This window comes from Podarcis filfolensis (assembly GCF_964270895.1).
Source record: "Podarcis filfolensis genome assembly, chromosome: 6".
Lineage (NCBI taxonomy): Eukaryota > Metazoa > Chordata > Lepidosauria > Squamata > Lacertidae > Podarcis > Podarcis filfolensis.
In genome coordinates this window covers 51,584,173-51,607,576 of record NC_139609.1, presented here as the reverse complement: position 1 = coordinate 51,607,576, position 23,404 = coordinate 51,584,173, and the positions used below count along the sequence as shown (strand labels likewise).

The 23,404-nt window shown below is 43.1% G+C and overlaps 2 protein-coding genes and 1 long non-coding RNA gene across 7 annotated transcripts in view; 2 read left to right on the top strand and 1 right to left on the bottom strand.

The window, feature by feature from the left end:
- Nucleotides 1-8,586, top strand: part of KCNC4 (potassium voltage-gated channel subfamily C member 4) — a 62,013-nt gene extending 53,427 nt beyond the window's left edge. For 2 of the 3 annotated variants that reach the window (XM_083617808.1, XM_083617813.1), the window contains one exon: nt 7,033-7,299. In XM_083617808.1, coding sequence (XP_083473934.1) covers nt 7,033-7,145 — 113 coding nt within the window. In that variant the 3' untranslated portion in view covers nt 7,146-7,299. The other variant, XM_083617811.1, reaches the window with a different exon arrangement.
- LOC310764290 lies at nt 241-12,685 on the bottom strand. 3 transcript variants are annotated; one of them, XR_014549106.1, is made up of 4 exons: nt 12,127-12,685; nt 7,225-7,340; nt 6,986-7,100; nt 241-345 (listed from the first exon to the last, which is right to left on the bottom strand). It is a non-coding gene; the product is annotated as an uncharacterized lncRNA (long non-coding RNA). The 3 variants fall into 3 exon arrangements; XR_014549108.1 differs by lacking the exon at nt 241-345 and adding an exon at nt 2,146-3,860; XR_014549107.1 differs by lacking the exon at nt 7,225-7,340.
- Nucleotides 12,686-12,702: 17 nt separating this feature from the next.
- RBM15 (RNA binding motif protein 15) lies at nt 12,703-20,508 on the top strand. The gene has a single exon (XM_083617788.1). It carries the CDS (start codon nt 13,618-13,620, stop codon nt 16,447-16,449), a length of 2,832 nt encoding a protein of 943 aa, XP_083473914.1. The 5' UTR covers nt 12,703-13,617; the 3' UTR covers nt 16,450-20,508.
- Nucleotides 20,509-23,404: the final 2,896 nt, after the last annotated feature.

Sequence of the window (23,404 nt, the reverse complement as noted above, 5' to 3'; positions counted from 1 at the left end):
TGTAGGGAAACAAATGCATTTCATTTTGGATACTTGTGCATGGAAATGTTTAGGTTTCTCTCTTGTCATGCAGCTCTTGGATGGTCCCACAGGGAGGCTGTCTATTCTGCCTAGCTAGGGTGGTTCACGCACCGTCTTGTTGCTGTAAGCTTGGAGCTGCAAGTGGGTGCTCATGCCCAAGGAGGCTAGAATTCTGTTCAGTGTTATGTTGCAGGAAATGTGCTAGACTAGAGTGAATGGAAGACACCCCCTCTGCCTCTCAGCTCCACTCTTCCTTGCTGCCAGGGGCTACAATTCAAAACAGATGTTCTGTGTTGACAGGAGACCAAACAACCTTCCTGTGTCCTAGAATGAAAACACATGGATGTGAAATCAGGGTGTTCAGGATGATTAGACTAAATTGGACGGAAACTGAATTTGCTTGTGAGGGAAGAGAAAATGCAAGCACACTGTTGACATCAGTCACATGAGCACAGTTCTCCTCAGAGGGAAACACTGCTGTTACTGCAACTGAAGAACAGACACTTTCAAAGTTTTTATACCCATACACAGGTTGATGATACAATTTCTCATTTTGACTAGGGGACATACTTTGGTTCAACTTTTTTCTCACAGATGGATGAAACCAAACCAAACCAAACCAAACCAAACCAAACCAAACCAAACCAAACCAAACCAAACCAAACCAAAAACCTATCAGAGGACACGTTCTAAAATGGCTTAGGGAGTTTTGTGGGGTGGGCAACATTGTTGCTGTCATTGTTATTCATTTTTTGAATCTTTATTTTAGATCTGACTTATGTGGAAACCATTTAATGTGTATTTTTAAATGTTTTATTTATTGTCCATGACTACTTTTGTTACGTCTGTAATTATGTGATTTTCCTTTACATGTTGCTAGCCACTTTGAGCGTGGTTTTAACTTTGGAAAGGCAGCAAACAAATAATATGATTGATTGATACCAGCAAATTCAGGTTGCACAATTAGAGTGGATTTAGTGCTCTTGCACAACAAACCCATTTCAAAAAAGAGAAGTATTTCCAGGATAAGGGAAGTAACAAGAAAATGCAGTGCAAGGGTGAGGTATCAATTGCTTGTCATAACTTTATACAATATAATCTTCTCACAATCAAATCAGAATTAATGCTCAATAAACAGGCTGCCTCGAAGCCATCATAGGAATATTTTGAGTAGTTCTGAATTTTTAGAAACAAATCTACTTAGTTTAATGACAGCATTTTGAGATGAGTGTCATTGAATCAGCCTTGTACATGAGTTTTCAGGCAGATTACCCCCCCCCCAACATCAGGTGTATTGAGTGATGTTGGCTTCTATATTATGGTCCCCACATGAAAGTCCCAAGGCAGTTATCACATAAGGGACCATTTGTGTCTTGTGGTTCATTGTGCAGAGTGGCCACTTTCTCTTCTTCTTCGTTTTAGCTGCTTGCTGTGACATACAAAATAATTACTAAGTCTCAAGTGGTGCCACACATGAACACATGTGATAGTGGCCATCCTGAGGACTGATTTAATACAGCCTCCACACTTAAAGTGCAAACTGTGCCCAAGAGTTGTTTCAACATGAGTGCTGATAAAGTGCAAAACTGCTGTCAGTCGACAGATGACTTGTACAACCCAGTGCTCATAACCCACAGACATATCCTGTCCATCTCTCTATCATATCTATACAGGCATATTCACTTCCTCTTTTTTCCCTTCCCCCATCTCCTTCTCAACTGCCAAGAATGAGCCTATTACCACTCCCATGATCGTTAATCGTGGGATCCTCCTAAGGTAGCTGTTATCTCTTACAGGTATTTAGGCTGGGATCCTCCCAAGGTGGTACAGTCAAACCTTGGTTCCCAAACGCCTCCGTTATCGTTCGTTTCGGCTCCCTAATGCTGAAAACCCGGAAGTAAATGCTCCGGTTTTTGAATGTTTTTCGGAACCTGAACGCTTGGCTTCCACTCAAGTGCAAGAAGCTCTTGCAACCAATTGGAAGCCATGCCTCGATTGTTGAACATTTCAGAAGTCGAACGGTCTTCTGGAACGGATTACATTCGACAACCAAGGTTTGATTGTACACCTGTACACTATCTCATGTATATGTTTAGGCTGGCAAGCAGACAACTTATATGATTGTCTCATATCAGCGAAGGAGCAATTGTGACAGACCACTATGCCTCAATGCACAATATACATTCTGCTGCGTTTCCCATACACCCTTGCAATACGAATTTTGTCTGCATCTTAACACAGCACTGAATTGTCATCACCACAAGTGGTAGCATGTGCAGACATGGGCATTCAACTCCCCCTTCCCTGCTTAAATGGCTTTAGGATGTCTCACGCATCAGGCAGTTTACCTGAGCAGGTAAGCACTGTGACAGTGTTTCGGAACTGTTGTTAACAAAGCAGAATCTAAGCACAGCTCCACGTTTTAAGCAGGCACACGCTTACTGCTGGTGTTCCCCACAACAGATGCATACATAAAGTGTTAGTGACAGATACTCTTCCTTAATGTGTCATAGGGCTGTACCTAATCAGGGCTCCCAGACCAGTGTATATGGGTAAAGGAGCAAATGTGCTTGTTTTCCAACACTGTGCATTTTCGACAGGAAACCACAGCCTATCTGCAGCAAACACAATTGCTGATAATGTACCAATCCACTGTCATTTGGTGGATGACTTGTGGAACCCACCAGCCATAAGCCACTAATGTATCCTGTCCAGCTCACTATCATGCTTGTACAGGCGCACTCACTTCCTCTCTTTTCCTTTCCCCATCTCTTGCTCAACCAACTCTTGCACAAAGCAATCCCAAAGCAGAAGCTGTTGCTTTGGCTGGGGGTTGGGTGGAAACCGTCCACAGTGGCTGCCTGCCAGGAATGCTTCCACACTGTTGTACTTCTCTGTCAGGAAACCCCCTTGAGCAAAATGTTGCCCTTATTCCTTAGAAATGCCTCTCCTGTCCATCATGGCCAAGGAAATATGGTAAGGCTACACCGAAAGCAAGTTGGAGGCAGATTAAAGGCAGTCAAAAGGCCATTTCTGATTTAAATGCCCAATGTGTTCAGGGACAGACGTTTTCTAGTGATCACATGGGCACCTCTATATAAAAACATTACATGTAGACTAACATTACAGTATAATATCATAAATAGGATCTGTTGGGTTGTGTTCCTGGATTTAGCTCTGGAAAACTTTAACGGGTGATTAAGCACGCTATAATGGAACTCCTTGCGGGCACTGGCAATATCATTTTCAAAAATGTATCAGTAAGCACACATTTGAATTTTACCAAATTGCTTCTGCCACTTTGCCCCAGTTGAGGCAATAAGAAAACAACATTGTTTCCTACTCAGCCCCCCTTTCTCTCTCTCTAATATTATCAAATGTCTTTTTTAAAAAAGTTTTTATTTATACTTTTCAAGTTTATACATTTCATTAGTTTTACAATCAATTTAACATCTCAAAATTTGACTTCCTCCCCCCTCTTTCTGCGGTTAAATTTATATTGAAAAATACCTTCTGAATATCCAAATTCATTTAACTTGCTCATTTAATTATCTATTATAAATATATACTCCTATGAAACTGCAGGTTGTTACAATAATCCTGTTAATGTTTTTATCTGTTTGCAATTTATCTGTAAATATTAAATAAACCATTTTTTATAAAAAGTTTGTTATCTTGATTTCTTATTCTTCCGGTAAGTTTCACCATTTCTGCATATTCCGTAAGTTTTTGTATCCATTCTTCCTTTACTGGGACTTCTGCTTCTTTCCGCTTTGGGACGAGTTTCCTACTCAGTCTCAGCTATGCAGAGCCTGCCATCAACAGCCTCAGAAACAATCCTGACATCATAATTAAAGAAGCCAAAAAAGGGGAGGGGCTGTTATAAGCAAGTTGAACTACATATGAGTGTCTGAGAAGTAACTCTCCAACAGTACATCTTATAGTCCCCTTGTCCTCATTCCCAGATGAGGAGTACCAGAAGGACCTACATAACTTGATGGAGGAATTTCCTGCAGATGTGCAGGGCTAAGTCTGCATAGATAAGATATATCCCTGGAAACTCAGTGAAGGGTCTTCTATCTGTTACTGAAAGTGCACAAGGCAATCCCAGATGCCCTACAGTTTGGGGCATCAGTACTATCACTGCTGGGGTATCTGGGTATGTAGACTTTATTCTCTGATCAAATGCCATCAATACTCCTAGAGTGAGATCCTGGCGCTACTTGTGAGCTTCGCATAGAGAAATGTTTGACCACTGTGAGAACAAGATGCTGGACTAGATGTGACTTTGATCTCATCCAGCCGGGCTTCTTAGGTTCTTAGGAAAATTAGGAACTACTTGGGCTAGTATTAGAGAATGTTGTGAATACTCATGCTAGAATTGCTTCAACAGTGTCAAGCCTTGACCAGAAGCACTGGTTTATTTTTCAGAAGTAAAAGGGTTAAAAAAATATCCTGAAAGATTGCATGAAAGATACCCTATCATTTTTCTGGCATGGCACCAGTACTACTAATCTCCCAATTTAATCGTATTGCCTTAAATGGGCATTTTTCTGGAGAGGTAGGTAAGTTTATTACTCCCCACCCCCATTCATACATCAATTTTATATTGATCCCTGCCAAGCTTTTGTCTACAGTGAAGAATATTTCTATCATAGGGTGCTCTGAAGGTAACCATTTGGCATTAATTGCTTCCTGATTTTCTTGTATTCACTATTAATTTTATGTTTTATTGTGTTCTGGCTATTGTGCTCAGAATGTTTTCTCATTGAAATGATGGAAAATTATAGTGCTGATAGAGTGGGCAAGTCATGTAGATTCACACTTTGTGTTGAGGTAGAAGTTCTATATTGGAAACAGAGAATCAGGTGCAATCATATGCATGGTTACACAACAGTAAGTCCCACTCATCGCAATGTGACATAAGAGTACAGTGATACCTTGGTTCTTGAATTTAATCCATTCCAGGAGTCTGTTTGACTCTCGAAATGGTTCAGAAACCAAGGCACAGCTTCCAATTGGCTGCAGGAGCCTCCTGCACTCAATTGGAAGCCACGGATGCTACATCAGACATTTGGCTTCCAAAAAACATTTGCAAACCGGAACACTAACTTCCAGGTTTGCGGCATTTGGGAGCCGATTTGTTTGGGAGTCAAGCCATTAGACTACCATGGTACCACTGTATATAAGATTGCAGCTGGGGGCACATCCAGCAAATACACTTACTATAACAATGAAGAGATAAGTCAGATATATATATATATATATATATATATATATATATATGCATAAAAGAAAGGAAGGGCAATTAATGATCCAAGTTTAAAGCGCTGGCACAAAGGCAGCATTACTATAAAGGCTTTTATTAGGAGAAATCTGGAAAGAGTGAAATTTGAGCAAGAGATTAGTTCATCGTTGTTGCTTAAACTGAATTTCTATTGGACCTTGTGCATGGCCTATATCTGCCTGCATTGCAAATGAGATTTGAAGTGGTTTGGCAATGCAAGGAAGACCCCTGTCATTGCTGAATTTCCCCGTGCCACATGTAGAGAGGCAGGTCCACTAAGGAGAAGGGAGCACTGTAACATCAGCCTCAGTCTGCCTTCAGTAAGGAAGAGGGGGAATTAGTTGCCTCTGCCTGCATTTGACTTCTGGCTTCACCTACTGTTTTTGGCCCAAGCAGTTCCAATAGCCAACAGCCACAACTGCATACCAGTGGTGAAGGCTGGTCCATCAAGGCAAATGGGACAGTGCTCCACTAACCAACCTCATTCTGCCCTTAGCCAGACTCTACCTGCCTGCCTTTTTACTTGCATCCTATCCGGGGGGGGGGGCACTACCTGTCCATTTCTTCCTTCTTAGCACCAGTGTTGGCATTATAGAACTCAGTAGGGGCAAAACTACAATTGGCACTACCTGTCATTGGCTCTGGCTCACAATTACTGTTGGACTACCTGTGTTCTGCCCTGCTAGCCTCAATGGGCACCAGGTACCACTGCATAGCTCCTTGTTTCTCTCAATATGAAGATATATTGGGTCATACTACTGCTTCTGTTGTTAACAACTGTAACAGAGCTAATAGTACAGACTTCAATAAAGAGTCACTGGGGGTTGGGGGGCTAAAAAGTGTTTAAAGAGAGGGAATGAATTTTAGCACTTCATTCACGATCCCAATATATTTTAGACTTCTATGCAATCTTTTGACAAATTGTGGTATGGATTTTTTTAATTAAAAAATATAATTATCAACAGCTTCTAGGAAAGGAAGGAACTTCTGCCATCTTTCCGGTTCAATGAGTGCTCAATTGCCTAGGGCTGCCTGTTCTGCCACTTTCCTCAACTTTTGTCCATTAGTCTCAGAACACTAGAAGAAAGTGGCCAATGATTGCATTAATGGGTCTCTCATTATTTATTAAAACTCGGCACCACCAGTCGTCATTTGACTGCGCTGGGATTGGTACAATTAGGCAGAATTACTCTGGTGAGATGAGACATTTCAATATATTTTATCTGGAGGCTCTTGTTACTATTATCTGAGGTCAGGTCATCAACCGCAGATGGAAAAGCACATTTGGAAAAGCAACAGGGAAATTCCTACACGGTTTCTGCCCTCTGCTGGTCGGTGCCAACGAAAAAACATGGTTGTTCCAATACTGTACATGTATTAGACATATCATAGTGAATTTGTCTACTCCAGTCATCCAGTCATAGACTCCTGAAGGGCAAGGGTTGTAGGAAGAACCCCAGCCAGGTGGAGCAGCTTGTGACATATGCTCAGGACGACCCAGGATTGAATCTAGGTTATTACCTCAAATTAGGAAAAGTGGTTAGGTCCTTTCAACAATCAGGCATACCTGACCCAATCAGGAGTGCTGCATGGATCAAAAGCCTGGCTCCTGCATGGACCAATCAACCTTTTTGGCCCACTGCTGGCAACCCATGTGACCACCCCTTCCTATTTTACCTGATGGGCTGAGCAGATCTCATTGTCCTCTCCCCTCATCATCCCAGCCTCTCTTCTTCACCAACTGATTGCATCCTACATTCTGCAAGGCTTGCCCCATCACATACCAGGGAACCTGCATTGGATAGAGCATACATTGGATATGGTGGCTGTCCCATGATGCAGAGGCAGCATATCTCCACTCCTGGCATGATGTAAGTAAAGGATTGCTCAGTAATCTTTTGTTAAAGCACTTGGACTTTACCAACGGTTTTCTGACTGCTGAAGTACACCAGACTTGCTAATGTTGCCCCTGATAGTATTCTCTGCTCTTTCCATGTCTCAGTACCTGTGGGACGGCTCCTCTCAGAAAGACCTACCACAACAAAAACAACACAACGTGACACTGGACTGAAAATATATTTTAATGTGATTTTGACAAAGGATATCTTAGATAAATATTTTTTATAATACTAATTTGCAATTGTATAAAACGTTGCATTATTACCTTCCTTGTGAATGTAAAGAAACTTACTCTAGAAGCATTTTTAGTGATAAAATGGTCATTTTGCATCTCTCAAGACTTTAGGTACATTTGAATGCTAAACTTAAAAAAAAGAAATGGGGGCAAGGAAAATGGTTGAGACTTTGACAGATCCAGCATAGTATTCAGTAATGCTGTATACAGTAATACTGTATTCAGAAGTGATGCTGAAAAACAGTTTACAGCTGATGACAATCTGGTCTAAATCCCATTAAGATCAAAGCTAGTTGTGTATGCTTTTCTGCTATGTCATCCTTCTCCAAACCCAGTAAAGCTGCTCAAAATAGAAGTTAATGGAGGCTCTGTCAATGTGATTTGAAAATAGATTCATGCTAACCATTAATTCGTTTCTATGACACCCAGTCTAACTGAGTATGTTCTTCTGCCTGTCTCCCACACAGATTCGTAAATCTTTATCCACATGAAAGTAACCTATATTGAAATATGAAGTTATTGGCTCTATTGTCTAAGATTAATACATATTGGACTAATTCAGTGTAATATTTCAGTGTAAACTTTGTAGCCCAATTCACTATACAGCTAAGCTAAACATACTTGCATTTAGCCCCCAAAGGACATTTACATCCAATTTCTACATTGGGTGAAATTTCTATGTTTGGATGGAAATTTCTCATGTATTTCACTTGGATGTTTCCCCTCCATATGAGCAGATCGGTATAACCGGTAAACAGATGTCACCGTTCACCAATCACAGCCACAGACATCAGGCATATGAGGCTACAATACAAATACCAGTTAATACTGGACTAGGCAATTTAACACTGTTATTAAACAGTGCAGGGGCTAGAACAGAATTGGGGAACCTCTGGCCTAGGGGCCAAATTCAGCCTTTCAGGCCTCTCTGTCTCAAGGCTACAGCCTGTTTCCCTGCCCCCCATTTCATCCCAGCAAGCTAGGAGCATTGATGGACAAAATCCACCCAGGCAAAAGCATTTGATGAGGGCATAGTGGCTCAGGAGGCACAAGGGACCAGGACCTCTCCCATAACACCAGTAGTAGAGACTCCCATTACGGTCCCTGTCAATCCTGCAGTCCCTCCTGTTCCTCCATCTGCAGGCAGGGGCAGTGGCGTAGCGTGGGTTGTCAGCACCCGGGGCAAGGCAAGTAATTTGCGCCCCCTAACCCGTGGATTTGCGCCCCCTAACCCATGGATTTGCCCTAACCCCAGATGTTGCGCCCGGTGCGGCCCGCCCCCCCTGCACCCCCCACGCTACGCCACTGGGCAGGGGGACTAAAATGCATAGCAAACACAAGGCTAGGGGGCATAACAGGAGGTGCAATATGTCCCCATCACTATCACCCTCACCCACCACCTCTTCCCATTCATCTGCCAGGGGGCAGAAGAAGGGGTCACACTAAGAAGTGTAAATACAATACCAAGAGCAGACATGGCCAGAAGCTTAATCTAGTCTGGAAGTAAAAAATAGCATGGATAGCTGATGCTAGGTCGACCTTTTCTGAGAGGCTGCAACTTGTGAATCTACTGAAATGATAAAAGGTACCCTGGCAACTGTCTCCACCTGGGCATGCAGGGAAAGCATTGGGTTGAAGAGTACAGTGGTACCTCGGGTTAAGAACGTAATTCGTTCCGGAGGTCCGTTCTTAACCTGAAACTGTTCTTAACCTGAAGCACCACTTTAGCTAATGGGGCCTCCTGCTGCTGCTGCATGATTTCTGTTCTCATCCTGAAGCAAAGTTCTTAACCCGAGGTACTATTTCTGGGTTAGCGGAGTCTGCAACCTGAAGCGCCTGTAACCTGAAGCGTCTGTAACCCGAGGTACCACTGTATTCCCAAGCGGTATGCCACTCTTTCAGTGAGTGTACAGACCCATGGAGGGTAAGATTACCGTAATATCCTTTTCTAGATCACCAGAATTTAGGGCTGCCAATGTAAAACAGGGCAAGGCTTCTGTACCTTGAATAGTTCTGTACAAGAGGGACTTTCAGCAGCTCTGATCTTGCATGGCAAGCTACACCTGCTATAATTATTTACACAACTACTAGAGGTGCAAGAGCCCTGCCCTCTTTTGCACCTGCTCTTGCTACCAGAATGACTGATTAACAATACCTCCAACCTTAAGTTTTAGCTTATTTACCCCCATCCCCTCCTGAACACCAGATGCCGATTCATCACTTGCACTTAGCTGCTTAGTAAGGACGGATCAATTTGTCAATTACAATCTTTGTTTTTGTTTTTTTCAGATCCTAAGTCACATCTCAGAATTACTGTATTTTCTGATATTTTTACAGTCCTCCTGAAAATTCTTCAGCATTAGAGTATTGGGAATGTATAAGTGACAATGAAATAACGTTAGTGGCATTTAAAGAAGCTCTGTAAAAACCTAAGAAATATTGCAAAAAAGAAAAACAGATGTGGAAGGGTATGTTAAAAGGCAATAGCAAATTTAGGAAATGTGTAATTAAAAAGTTTAATTCGGATGATTGTCAGAGAGGCTGAAGGAAGTCCAAAAATGAGAAAATTTGTTAAAGTTGTAATGTGGTGCGATATGTATTTTTCTTGATGAAAACCAATAAAAAATATTATTAAAAAAAGAAAGAAAATTCTTCAGCATTTTAGTCCAGGTTTCTCCTAATATACACATTTTGTATATATGCAATTTTGCCTTTTGCAAGCAATTTCCCCATATATAATGCTCTTTTTTGTATGTTATTTTGCTTATGCAGTTTATGTAATTTCCCCCCCACGTACACAATTTCATATGCATTTTTGGATAGGAGAACTGGAGCACAAAATGTGAAGTGGCAATTAGAAAGAATAATAAGAAATTCAAATAATTGGAATGCTTTAAATCTTTTAAAATCATGTAAGTTGGTGGTAATCGCCACATCTTGTGACAATGAATTCTAGAAATTAATTTGGTATTGTGTGAAGTACTTCCTTCTGTATTTTGAGGAAGACCATCTCGGAGCCTGATGCAACTGAACTCTCTCTCTCCTCAACCTGGGCTATCTACTACCACATGCCCTGTGGAAAGGATCCTGGTAAAGTATTATATTCCAAAATTATTGCTGTGGTTTTATTAAAGTATCTCTGTTACTTGTATGCCATCTTAGAAGGGTTTGTATCCTCAAAGATGGGGGGGTACATATATACACACATATAGTGTGCCCTTAACTACTGCTAATCAGTTTCATTAGATTATCCCTGGTTCTGGTATTACGGGAGATTTTGTTCACCATCTCCACACTTCACATAATTTCCTAAATCTCCCTCATACCCACTCCCTTCCCCCCCCCCCAAACAACCCCCTACCCAGTGTCCTGGCCATTCCTCCTAGCAAAATTGCTTTAACTCCCTTATCATTTTTTCCAGCTGTTTTTTGAGATGGAGCAACCAGAACTGTGCATGTGCTAGCACCATAGATTTATATAAGAGCATTATGATACTGGCAGAAATAGCTTTTTCTAGGTAAACTGTTCCTTTTGTCTTTTCACAGATTATCATGATTGAGATAATCACTGGGCAGAACATGACTCTCAAGCTATCCATCTGTCAGGAAATTTTCCTATGCAAATCTCATTGAAATGAACCAAATCTTGTAAGAAATTATTGTCACTATGGTAGAACTCTTCCACACCTCCCACTAATTTCAGTGCAGCTTGTGTATTGAGACTGAGCTCAATGAGACTTGCTCCCGGATGTTATTAACACTTTCGGGGCTTGCTCCTGAGTACACACAGATAGAAAACATTTAAGATGAAATGAACTTTCATAGACAGCGAGTTTTAATACAACAAATACATTATGCACAATGTATTTTTTTAATCAATTAAAAAAAGGCTCAAGACAGTAAACTGTATAATTTATTCACCTGTTTTTGCTTCTTTTTCTGCTTTAAAACCTTTACTAAAGAGAGAACCCACTAGCCTGAATTAGAACTAGGACATGAAATTAAAGCTGAATAAACATGAATTCTGTTTGAATTGCTCTAACTCCCTTTTTGGATGAAATCTTTAAAAAGCCAAGTAGAAAGGGGAGAATTATATAAAATCCCTGACTCTACCTAATTACTATTAACAGCTTCCACTGTATTCAGGATGTAAGGAGTGTTTTATGTACGGTCAGATACAAAAGATTACAGGGCACCTGCATCTTTAATACTTGTGTACAAGAGGGAGAAGCTACACCCTTAATCCCTGACCTCCTTTGCATCTGGCCATCCTAACAAGACAATCTTATCTACGTCCCACTGTGTTCAGTGGGACTTATTGCAGGCAATAATCACGTGACTCTTCCCCAGGCATCTTAAAGATGCATCGAAGTGTTAGGATTTGTTGCATTTCCAGGGTAGGGTGGTATTTATACGGATTTATGAATCCATACACAGTATATGTTTTTGTATCAGGTTTCCCCTGCTACAAATAATGTCAAATGGTGTGACTGTGAGAAGTTAGTAAATCTGCTAGAAAATATTTTGATACTCCTCTTTGGGTACCATCTAATACAGTTACTTGGGGGAAAGTTCCACTAAACTCAATGGGGCTTACTTCTAAGTATACATATATAGGACCACATTGTAGATTATGTGGATTCTGCTTGAACGGTACAATTGCTCCTGAAAACTAGGGTCATTACCTGCCAATATTGTGTATATTGCATGGATGGAAAATTCCTGTCCAACTTCAAATGTGGTCTTCAGTGATCACTGCTCCGCCTATGCATCTCAGGAGGTGCATTTTATTGCAGAGCAAGCAGCCCTCCACTTCCCAGGAATTGCATGTGGGGGTAATGAACCTCCACTACTGACCAGGGCCGGCCCACCTTGGGCGGCAGGATCCACAGGAGCAGCAGATCCCGATGTAGATCTTTATCCCCCTCTTGTTCCTGATGTGGACTTTCACTCAGTCATTCTTCTTCCCTGGCAGGGAGGAGGATGCTATTTTGTGGTTCACCTCGGGTGTCAAAATATCTCGGGCTGCTCCTGCTACTGGCACACCGGGGCTTGTGAAAACTGTACCATTGGAATACCTGCATCAGTTACTGCACGAAGCAGCCTATTTAAAATGTTCAGCGAAAAAAAGAAAAGGGGGGCTGCAGCTGTCGCTAGGACTGCATGGAGGTTTAGGATCTGGGTAGCACAGAAGAGTCCTCCCCAGTTGCAGAACTTGTGGTGGGCTTTAGGACCTAAGCAATTTTTATTCGTTTATTATTTCGAAGTACTGAACGTATATTCATCTTACGGTGTTTTTACTGTATTTAATGTCTTTTATACTACTCTCGGAGGCAAGGCAAAGATGTTTTTATGGACGTTTTATCACTGCGGGACTCTGGGCGGTGCTCCGCATTTCTGCAGCAGAAGCAGGGCGAGTTCTGAGGGACGAAGGCCGGTGACGAAGGAGAAAACGCTGTGTGCAGGAAACGCCAGGCTCCGAGCTTTTCCCAGCGGAACCACCAACGCCGCCTTGCCTTCGCGCCTCAGCCAAATCAAATGAGCAAGGCCGCGCCTCATCTTTAGCGACAATCGTCGACAGACCAATGAGCGGACGGCTACTGAATCCCAGCCGCCAGTTGAAACGGTCGAGTTGGGCATCGCCAACATCCAATCAAATCAAAGTTGCAGCGCGAGACCTCCCCGCCCCGCCCGGTCCCACGCTAATAGGAACAGGGAGGGACAGGAGCCCGGATTCGAAGAAAATGGCCAATGAATGCTTGGGCGACTCGGGCTGTGACGGAGGGAGAAATAAAGACGACTGACAGGATTTTTGTCCAACCCAAACCCAGCTCCTGCTCGTAGCATCTCCATAGCCGGCCTATAGTGTGACTCTCCTGCTGCCGCCGTTCAGCGGAGCTCACGGACCTTCGGAGTGACGGGCGCCTCGTCTAATAGGATGATGAGCGCTAGTTAAGAAGGAGGGTTTCCGCTTCCGGGGCTCTGGGCCGATTTTTCCCTTCCCCTCACCTCACACTGACAGACTTTCTGTGCAATGAGAATGGGGGACCTCGGTTAAGTCGTCCAATGGATGCGAAGTGGGCGGAGTTGCCGTGTGCAGGAGGGTTCCAAGATGGCGGCGGGTGCGTGAGGCGCGATACTCAGCGCGCGATTCCCTCTTGCTGCCGCTCGCCGCCATGAAGGGCAAGGAGCGTTCCCCTGCCAAGGCCAAACGGTCCCGGGGCGGCGAGGACTCCTCTTCGGCGCGGAGCGAGCGGAGCAGCAAGAAGCCAAGCAACGGCGGCGGGAAGTCGGCGAGTGGCGGCTCGGGCGAAGGTGGCGGCGGCAGCAGTCGGCGGAGCCTTCACTTGGAAAAGGCCAGCCGGGCCAGCAGCCGCGAGTATGACTCCGCCACGGTGGGCAGCTCCGGGGGTGGCGGAAGCAGCAGCCGCCACGGCTACAGCAACAGTAGCAGCAGCAGCAAGAACGCGGAGTCGTCCTCGCGGGGCAGCCGCGGCGGCGGCGGCGATTCCCGGGCGCCCCCCTCCGACTCCGGCAGCAGCAGTGAGTACAAGACGCTGAAGATCAGCGAGCTGGGCTCTGCGCTGAGCGACGAGGCGATCGAGGACGGGCTCTTCCACGAGTTCAAGCGCTTCGGGGACGTAAGTGTCAAAATCAGCCGCCTGCCGCCCGGCACCGGCGCTGGCGACGAGCGGGTGGCCTTCGTCAATTTCCGGCGCCCCGAGGACGCCCGGGCTGCCAAGCATGCTCGCGGCCGCCTGGTTCTCTACGACCGGCCGCTGAAGATCGAGGCTGTCTACGTGGGGAGCAGCAGCGGAGGGGGGAGCGGCCGGCGTCGCGCCAGCCGTTCTCCTGCCCTTTTGGACAAGGAATCTCCCTACGGAGCCGCAGCGGTGGGTGTAGCAGGTGCGGCACCTGCAGCCATCAGGCACCCCTCCACTGGGGCTACTCAGAGGGCGCTTTCTCCTGCTGGTGGAGGAGCTGGCTTGGGATACAGAGACTTCAGGCTGCAGCAGCTTGCCCTGGGCCGCCTTCCTCCGCCACCGCCACCTCTGCCTAGGGAGTTGGAAAGAGAACGAGATTATGGGGGCTTCTATGACCGCGTGAGGCCCGCTTACAGTCTGGATCGAGTTGCCGGAGTGGCGGCAGCTGCATTTCGTGGGGTTGGTGGCACTGGAACAGCCAGTGAGGAAGAGATTAGCCCCGAAGATGACCAGAGAGCCAATCGTACCCTATTCCTCGGCAATCTGGACATATCGGTGACTGAATCGGATCTACGCCGAGGTTTTGACCGCTTTGGGGTAATCACTGAGGTGGACATCAAGAGGCCATCCCGAGGTCAAACTAGCACCTATGGATTTCTCAAGTTTGAAAACTTGGACATGGCCCACCGGGCTAAACTTGCTATGTCCGGTAAAGTGTTGCTGCGTAACCCTATCAAAATTGGCTATGGTAAGGCCACCCCAACCACACGACTTTGGGTGGGTGGTCTGGGGCCTTGGGTACCATTGGCTGCTCTTGCCAGGGAGTTTGACCGTTTTGGCACTATTCGCACCATTGACTATCGTAAAGGTGACTCATGGGCTTACATCCAGTATGAGAGCTTGGATGCTGCACAAGCTGCTTGTAGCCACATGCGTGGTTTTCCTTTGGGTGGGCCAGACCGCCGTCTCCGGGTGGACTTTGCTGACACTGAGCATCGCTATCAGCAACCTTATTTGCAGACATTGCCACTTCCACCCCCTCCTCACTATGATCTGGTAGCAGAGACATCTGCCTTTGGGGCACATCGTGGAGCCCCATCGGATCCACTCCGAGGTGCTCGGGATAGGACTCCACCCCTAGTGTATGGCGATCGTGACAGAGATCTCTATCCTGAGACAGAGTGGGTGCCTCCCCCACCTCCAGTTCGGGACAGGGGGAGCAGAGCAACTGTTTATGATACACTAGAAAGTTTGGAACGCCGACGAGATGGTTGGTCTCTAGAAAGAACTCGTGGGGAAAGGGAGTTAGTCATAAGCAGTAGGGATCTACCCAGGAAGCGAAGGCTAGTGGAAGATGGGGGGCGGCATTTGGACCGTTCGCCGGACAGTGAACGATCATCTTCATCTCGCAAGCGTCACTGTCCTGCTGCAGCCTCTCCACAAGATCGTAGTCCTGAGCCAAGTCTGGGCAGAGACCGCTATAGTAGCGATGCAGAACGACCAACCTCTCGTTTGCTGTTGCTGGAGCGCCCTTCACCCATCCGAGAGCCACGCAGGGGTAGCTTGGAGCGAAGCCAGAGTGAGAAGCGTGACCGCAAAAGCTCTGAGAGGGAAAGAAAGCATCGCACACTTACCACTGCTACCACCCAAGAATGCAAGAGTCCAGCTAAAAAGGATGAGCATGCATCCGAAGGCAGCAGTGGTGGAGGATCTCGGCTTAAACCTCCACCTCAAAAGCAACAGCAGCAGGATGGAACCTCAAAGTCTGGGTCATCCCCCAAACTGTGCCTGGCCTGGCAAGGAATGCTTCTATTGAAGAACAGCAACTTTCCGTCTAACATGCACCTACTTCAAGGGGATCTGAGTGTGGCCAGCAGTCTCCTGGTGGAAGGAGCAACTGGTGGCAAAGTGGCCCAGCTAAAGATCACACAGCGCCTCCGTTTGGACCAGCCCAAGCTGGATGAAGTTACCCGTCGTATCAAAGTGGCAGGGCCCAATGGATATGCTATTCTTCTGGCTGTGCCTGGTACCACAGACAACCGTGCCTCATCTGGGGCTGGTGAAGCTAACACCACCTCTACACAGCGGCCGCTCAGAAACCTGGTGTCCTATCTTAAACAAAAACAGGCAGCTGGGGTGATAAGCCTCCCAGTAGGGGGCAATAAAGACAAAGAAAACAGCGGGGTCTTGCATGCTTTCCCACCCTGTGATTTTTCTCAGCAGTTCCTGGATTCTACAGCCAAGGCCCTGGCTAAATCAGAGGATGACTATTTGGTCATGATCATTGTCCGTGGTGCATCTTAAAGCCCTAATACTTTCTATGCTCTCTCCTGCTGCTTCACACAGCCCCCCTCCCCTCTGTTCCAGTGTCGGCCAGGTGCTATGCGATAAGCCTTAGCCACTTCCCCAAGTATAATTTTTAATTAGATATGTAGTTAATCTTACCTCCCCTCCATTTTCTATAAACTCTCTAGAAGGCAGACTTGTTAGCTGTTCTTTAGTATGGCTAGGCTACCATGACTGTCTTGCTGATGTGCAGGTAGCAGGAATGGAAGGTCTGCTTCAACTAAAATATGAATCCCAGAACAAGCGTATTTCTTTCTCCCCTCCCCCTTTTTAAAAAAATACCCTTTAACTTGTCCTCTTTCATTTCATAACTTTAAAGTAGACATAAAAACTTCCCTACATTTACAAATCTAAATGGCCAGATTTAAAGAATTTGTGGCTCATACAGAATCACATGCCTAAAGCAAATGCCCATTGTGAGCCCTATGGTTAAGTGAAGGCCTTGGGCTTGTAGCCTTGAAATCAAAATAATCCCTCCATCAAGAACCTGAAAATAACATCTGAGTTTGAATTGATTCAGGATTGACTTCCCCAAGGCAGATGATACTTTATCTTTTGTGGTACACTAGGCTTCTTTCACTGGGTATTAGTTTTGTTGCCAAGTTCATAGAAGTGCATGCCCACAAAGAATGTGTACACAGGTGTACTTTTGAATCTCTTATTCATTTTGGGTTGTAGTTGTGATACATGATAAAGAACCAAGAGCATTGCTATAATCCATGAACATCTTGCGCTTCGGTATGTAAGAAGCAGGTGCTTTTAAGACAACTGTGATTACTTGCATTTTTGTTATTGCCCTTTGCTAATTGTGGTAGGGACAGTGAATTCCAAAATGTAACTTGGAAATATAATTTTCTGAGATGGCACTTAACTTTTGTAAAAAGTTCTGCCACATAACCATTTCAATATCATTTTATAGCCATGAAAATAGAAGTGAATGCTACCTGGTAGTTACTTTCAGGTAAAAAATGGGCATTATGCAAGGTTTTATAGTCTGGATTGCACTGTTTTAATCTTGACATTTTTGCAGTCTTGTATTTCCAAGTGTTGGGGAAGCAGTTCAGTTTATTCAAAGAACATAATTTGTTTTTTTTGGGAAATGAGGTTTTTTAAACATCTTGATATAGATAGGGGGGGAGTAGTTCAGACACGTGGCTTCATTTTTCTAATCTTTTCATTCAAACATTTTATTAACCCTCTAAGGCATTGTACCAGCCTCTGAGTAATGAAGAGTGCTGTTTTCAACTTGATGTAAAATGGTTTTGCCCATTTACATTCTTTGAAATGTGGCTTGGTGAAAGCAACATGTTGCTCAATGTAAGCTTAAATTGAGAAGCATGTTAAAGTCACTTTTTAGAGTGAAGCCTCATTTCTGAAATCAGTCAATCCTTTCATTTTTTCAGGAAAACAGCTTTAGCACCCTAAAACCCATTGATGAGTAATTGCAAGTTTCAAATAACCACCAGCACACACTGAAAATGTCTGCTGTCCTGTAATAAAGGAAGAAAACTTTGAACTGTGGGCTGAAGAGCCCTTCAATGTGCATGCAAAATCTAGCCACTTTCCTTACTATTAATGAGAATTCTGTAGGGAGTTGTTTCATATATTCTCTGCTTCCAGACGAAGTCTCAGTAAGATAGGCCTATGTTGCCAGTTAGTGCATAACATGACCGTTGCTGAGTTATCCATGTTACTGCACTTTTCAAGCACTGGTGGCATATAGAGTGGATTCTCTTACGGTTTTTGTAACAGAGCTTGATCTCTATGTTAGACTTCTGAGTCATTTATGGAAGGCCACCTGTGTAACCCTTCAAAACCTTTATACTTGTGAACAATAGTACCCATTCTCCAATATGCAGTGCTCTTTTGAGAAAAGCCCTACAGAACTTGAATTTGCAATAAATTGTATGAAATAAGTCTTGCTTACAAGCAAGCCACTGACAACTGGTGTCAGAAAAAGTCAACACCATGGGGTTTCCTCTTTGAAAATGGAAACAAATTATGTTCATTGCTGCTTATCTTCATGACTTGAAGTATGTTAAGGTTATGTGAAATGGGCAATTTCAATTTCCAAATCCTTACTTAGATTTTTTTATTATTATTTAGTAAAAAATCTGGTTCATTTGTTAGCTTGAAAAGGAAACCTAGCATTTTAGGAGCCCTTTGTAGGGTAAAACAATTGACAAGCAACATTAAATGTCACAGCACTTAGTTAAAACCGCCATAAAATCTAAATACAAGTTTGGGGGGCTGTATTTACTTTTGAGTGTGCATAGCAGAGCAGTTATCCTTTTGAGCCATCTGGGTAAGAGTTCAGCACTAGCAAATGTTGCATTTAATGCCTCTTTTATACACAACAGATCAGAGTTATTTTCTCTGTATATGGCATTATGGAGCTTCAGTATGAGCGATGCACACTTGATTGGTGCATATATTCACAACTGTTTTCATTCATTACAGTGTATTGCTTTAGAATGGAGAATTATCTTTTTCTGATACATCATTTAATAGCCACTTTTTGTTGCTTAGGGGAAAAAACTTTTAAGTGGCATATTGCCATTAATGCTTTTTTTTTTTTTTTTTACAATTGGAAACTTTAAACAGCGGTTTGGCTGTTAGCCAGTGACTGCATGATTGAAAGTTCAGCATAAAGACTGCTGTTGACTGGCAACATGGCATGAATTTAAGGCTACCTCATTATTGTGAGATCCACTTCTGTGTTCTGTAGAATGGCTTCCTACATGGGCGGTCCAAATGGGAGCAATCGAAGTGGAGACAAGATTATAGCATTTTTAAAGCAATCTTCAGTGTGGATCACTTCCCTAGGAGTTTAATAGGCAAAAGAAATAACTTATTTGGGTGTCTTAAGCAAGCAGCTGGAGCCTGGCCATGATTTAGAGTGAAAAGGTGCATGGAAAAACCTCCTGGAATTAGATGGTTAAATGGAAAAGCTAGAGGTTACCACAAAAGTGTATTCAGGAACTATACTTGGGGGGCACTTGATAAAATTTGAATACTAATTAGACGTGAAGAAATCAATGTAAAAATATGATGTGTAGTAATTTACCCTGGCTTCCATTTATTTTGTGTAGATAAGAATAGATACTCCAGATGTGTCATGGAATGTAAACATTTCCAGTTGTATTTGACCAAACTGCAATACTTTAGAAAAACTGGGGGGTGGAATTGTTCAGATGTAATTTGGTGGAATTTGATGTATATCATTGGCTTCCCCTCCCTCCTGCAACTAGTGGGCTTGCTGCTAGTAATATGCAGTAAAGTGAGAAAATACACATACAAACAGAACAGTTAACTTTCATGTTCTTGTTTGAGTTGCCTTTTTGAAAAAGCGAAATTGTGTGAATTGATTTTCCTCCTGGGTTTTTACCTTTTTTTACCAGTTCAGTTGAATAACTTCAAACTGTATTTTATGTTTTAAAACCCCTGGGCTATTCATTGTGCATCTATATATAGATGTTAATTCATTTCAAAAGTTTTGTGCCAGTGAAGGGTGATTGGTGCTTTCAGACTTTCCCTAGAATATTCAGGAAGAGCCTTGTAGTTCTATAAATTATCTGTTAATGTAGGGAGAGGACAACTCTGTTGTAAACACTTGTACTGAATAACCTCTTCTTTCCTCCTGAAAGCAAGGCTGGTGAACTGCCGAAGACAACAAGGGATTCCAAGCTCTAATGGACCTTTGCGAAGAAAAGCTTTGGCTTGTGTGGAATTTACATGGGCCTCGTGGAAGAAAGCTTATCTGTTTAGTATTTGTGCATTTTACTAAAATGGCAGCTTAAAAAAAAGTTGTGTATCTGCTATTGTGATGCCAATGCCCGTGTTTTAAGTGGAAAATTGACCTCTTTGCTTTGTGCTGTGTACACAAGATTTCTGCAAAAGTAAAGGAAAAAAACCTTTTTATGGCTCACACAGCTTAAACTAGCTGTCACTCAAAACATGCGCTCACAGTCGAGCTAATTTTGTTTCATTCTAAATAAATTGTTTCTTTTGAGGAAAGTGGTTTTTCTGCCTGGAAATGAATTGACAACAAACCTTTGACCCCTTTGTTTGCAGCTGTGGGGGTATTTTGCTGCTGCTGCCACTGCCGCCGCTGCTCCTCCTCCTCGATCTGATAGTTGTGGGTCTCAGACAAGAAGCAGGGAGACCTACGCATTGATATTGACCATCCTGTTGTATCAGATCTGAAGAATCTAGTCTGTTGTGTTGCTGTGTCCCATTGTTTACAGTGAATGGGGATCAATGGCTGCTATCTCCTCATCTTTACGAGGAAATGGTGCTGTTGCTGGCATGCAAGAAGCAGGGAAAGCATCTCTAAGTCTCAGAACAGTGTACAAATCTGGGACTTCATTGATTTTGAAGAGCTGGAGTTCCTGAATTTTAAGTTCTTGATTTGTTTTGTTCACCTAACTTGTTTGGCCTTAGTTCTGATTTTAGTTTGAAGAAAGTTTGAAATTGCTTTGCATCTTGCGCATAGAAACCTTTCCACCAAATTGAAAAAAAGAAAAAGTAACTCAAAAAAATTTAAGTGATAGCGCGTTTCCAGACAGCTTGAAAGAGCTCCTCCGCATCCAGGGGCTTTTCACCAGAGTTGTGCAGTCCTGGGTGTAGTTCTGAATGGATGAAGAGTTCCTGAGAGCTAGAATGCTGTCATTAAAACCTGTACCATTGGTATTGGTGCTCTTGACCAGTTTTGAAGCAAATTGTCTACACACCTTGGATGTGCATGCAACCTTGATCGTTTCCTAGGTACCACTGCAAACTTGTAGTTTGTAGTACAGATGATGAGAGGAGGAAAAAAAGTGGTGACACTTTGAAAAATGTGTCCCTGCATTTGGGGACCTTGAGCTTTGGAAAGCTGTTCCCACTGTGCAGGAGTACAACTCTTTGCTACAGGAGACTTCGGGGCACGGTTGACGTCACACCACCAGAGGTCAAGAGGAAGCGAACAGTGCTGCACCTGCACCGTGGCTGCAGAAACCGCATATGTTTGCCATTCTGTCTTAGAATTAACTAGTTGCCATTTGACATGCAGATGGAAGACATCTTGAAATACAAGCTTGCTCTGGTTGCCTTGAAATATTTAACCTATTGTGGATAAAGAACACTAGCACTGTCCTGTATTCACGCAGGATGATTGCTAGGCAGCAGGTGCTTATCAACACACGGATGCAACGATTGTGTTCCACAAATTATGTGTTCCCAAGGCAAACTGCTGTTTAAAACACTTAAACAGGTAAGGGATTTTAAGAGGTCAAACTAAATTGTAATTCTAGGGAGCTGGGTTTACTGCTTTTAGGCTTTTCTCATTATATTATAGCCTTCTAAGTCCTTAGGTAACTGGTATATCTCTTACTAACTCGCTTTTACCCAAAGTGCTATGACTTCCAGGATGGCTGAGTACTAATTCAAACTTGTCATTTAATGTCACTTTTAGTTGATTTCTGATTTCCTTTTTTTAAATCTGCAAATAGTTGAGCGGTCAAGCTATTGGATGGTATCTAACTTAGTAGTACTGAGAATAGACCCATTTAAATCAATGGACTTAAGTTAACTTAAGTCTGTTGATTTCAGTGAGCCTACCAAGTATGACTAGTTGGATACCACCCATTGTTCCTAATAATAAATGTGGATATTTCTGTTGGGTAAATTAAAGTACTGGCTCAAAGGGCTGCTTCACATGTGGCTTTCTATATGGTCCAGGACATCACTTTTCTGTATTAAAATCAATGCAGTCATGTGAAAATGCACACTTGGTGTTGTGTGCATACCTAGAAACATAAGCAGATGCTCATCATTTGATCATGCCTTTTCCTGCATGGAATATATATAGGAAGGTCATTGAATGTGAAGAGATAGTCATACTTAGATTTTAAGTGATTCAGATATTGTGGGGATATTGAATTCTGGCAAGTGATACAACAGATCTGCTTGAGTAATGATGGAGCATATTAGAACACAGCTTGGTATCAACAGGCACAGTTTAAATTTTTGTCACAACTGTCTGGGTTTTGGCAAGTAATTTGAATTTCCCCTCAATTGTCTTTTAAGTACCGCAAGAAAAAAGACCTTTTAAATAAAGAAATGGAAAGAGGTGGTTACACATCCTTTATCGAAATCTGAGTAATTAGGACCATCATCAGCATAATCCTGTGCATGACTCCTTGGAAGTAAATCCTGTAAAGTTCAGTGGAACTTACTTCCAAGTAAGTGTGTGTAGGATTGCAGTCTACTCTGATGGTGCGAATGCCACAGCTGATTTAGATGTTCACACTTGAAATGCAGTCTGCTATATTTACAGTATTCCTTTAATGATTTTTTTCTTAGAGGATCGTTCAGGTGAATTGAGTTGATTCACTTTGAATTAAAACTACACAGTTGTTTCTACTTTCCCTCTTATTGTTTACTCCAGTATCTTTTAATTGCAGTTCATTTGTGATGCTGGGGGATGCTCTAATGGCTGCTCCATAATAGTGAGTTATTTCTTCACAGGATTGGTCAGCCCCTCTGGATTGGTTAGAGGGACATCTTTGTCTGAAAGGTAAACTGTACATTTTTCTTAACATACTGAATTCCTGCTGCTTAAGTTGGCTTGGGCTATGGCATATAAGAATATGAAAAAAATGGATTTAACTCTAAGCATACCAAGCAGAGAGAAAAGTATTTAAATACTGAACCTGCTTCTTTATAACTATGCATTCTATGGTAAGAATATTTTTGAAGTTCTTTGCTTATCTTGAACTGCACACCAAGTTTGCCATTCAGTATATTAAGAGCATGATCCAGCAAAAGTTCAGCCTCATTAATAGACTTTCATTAAGGGGGAGTGAAGAGCATACGTATTTTTTCTCAGAAATCAATGGGACTGAAAAGTGCTTAGCCATTGCTCTTTAGC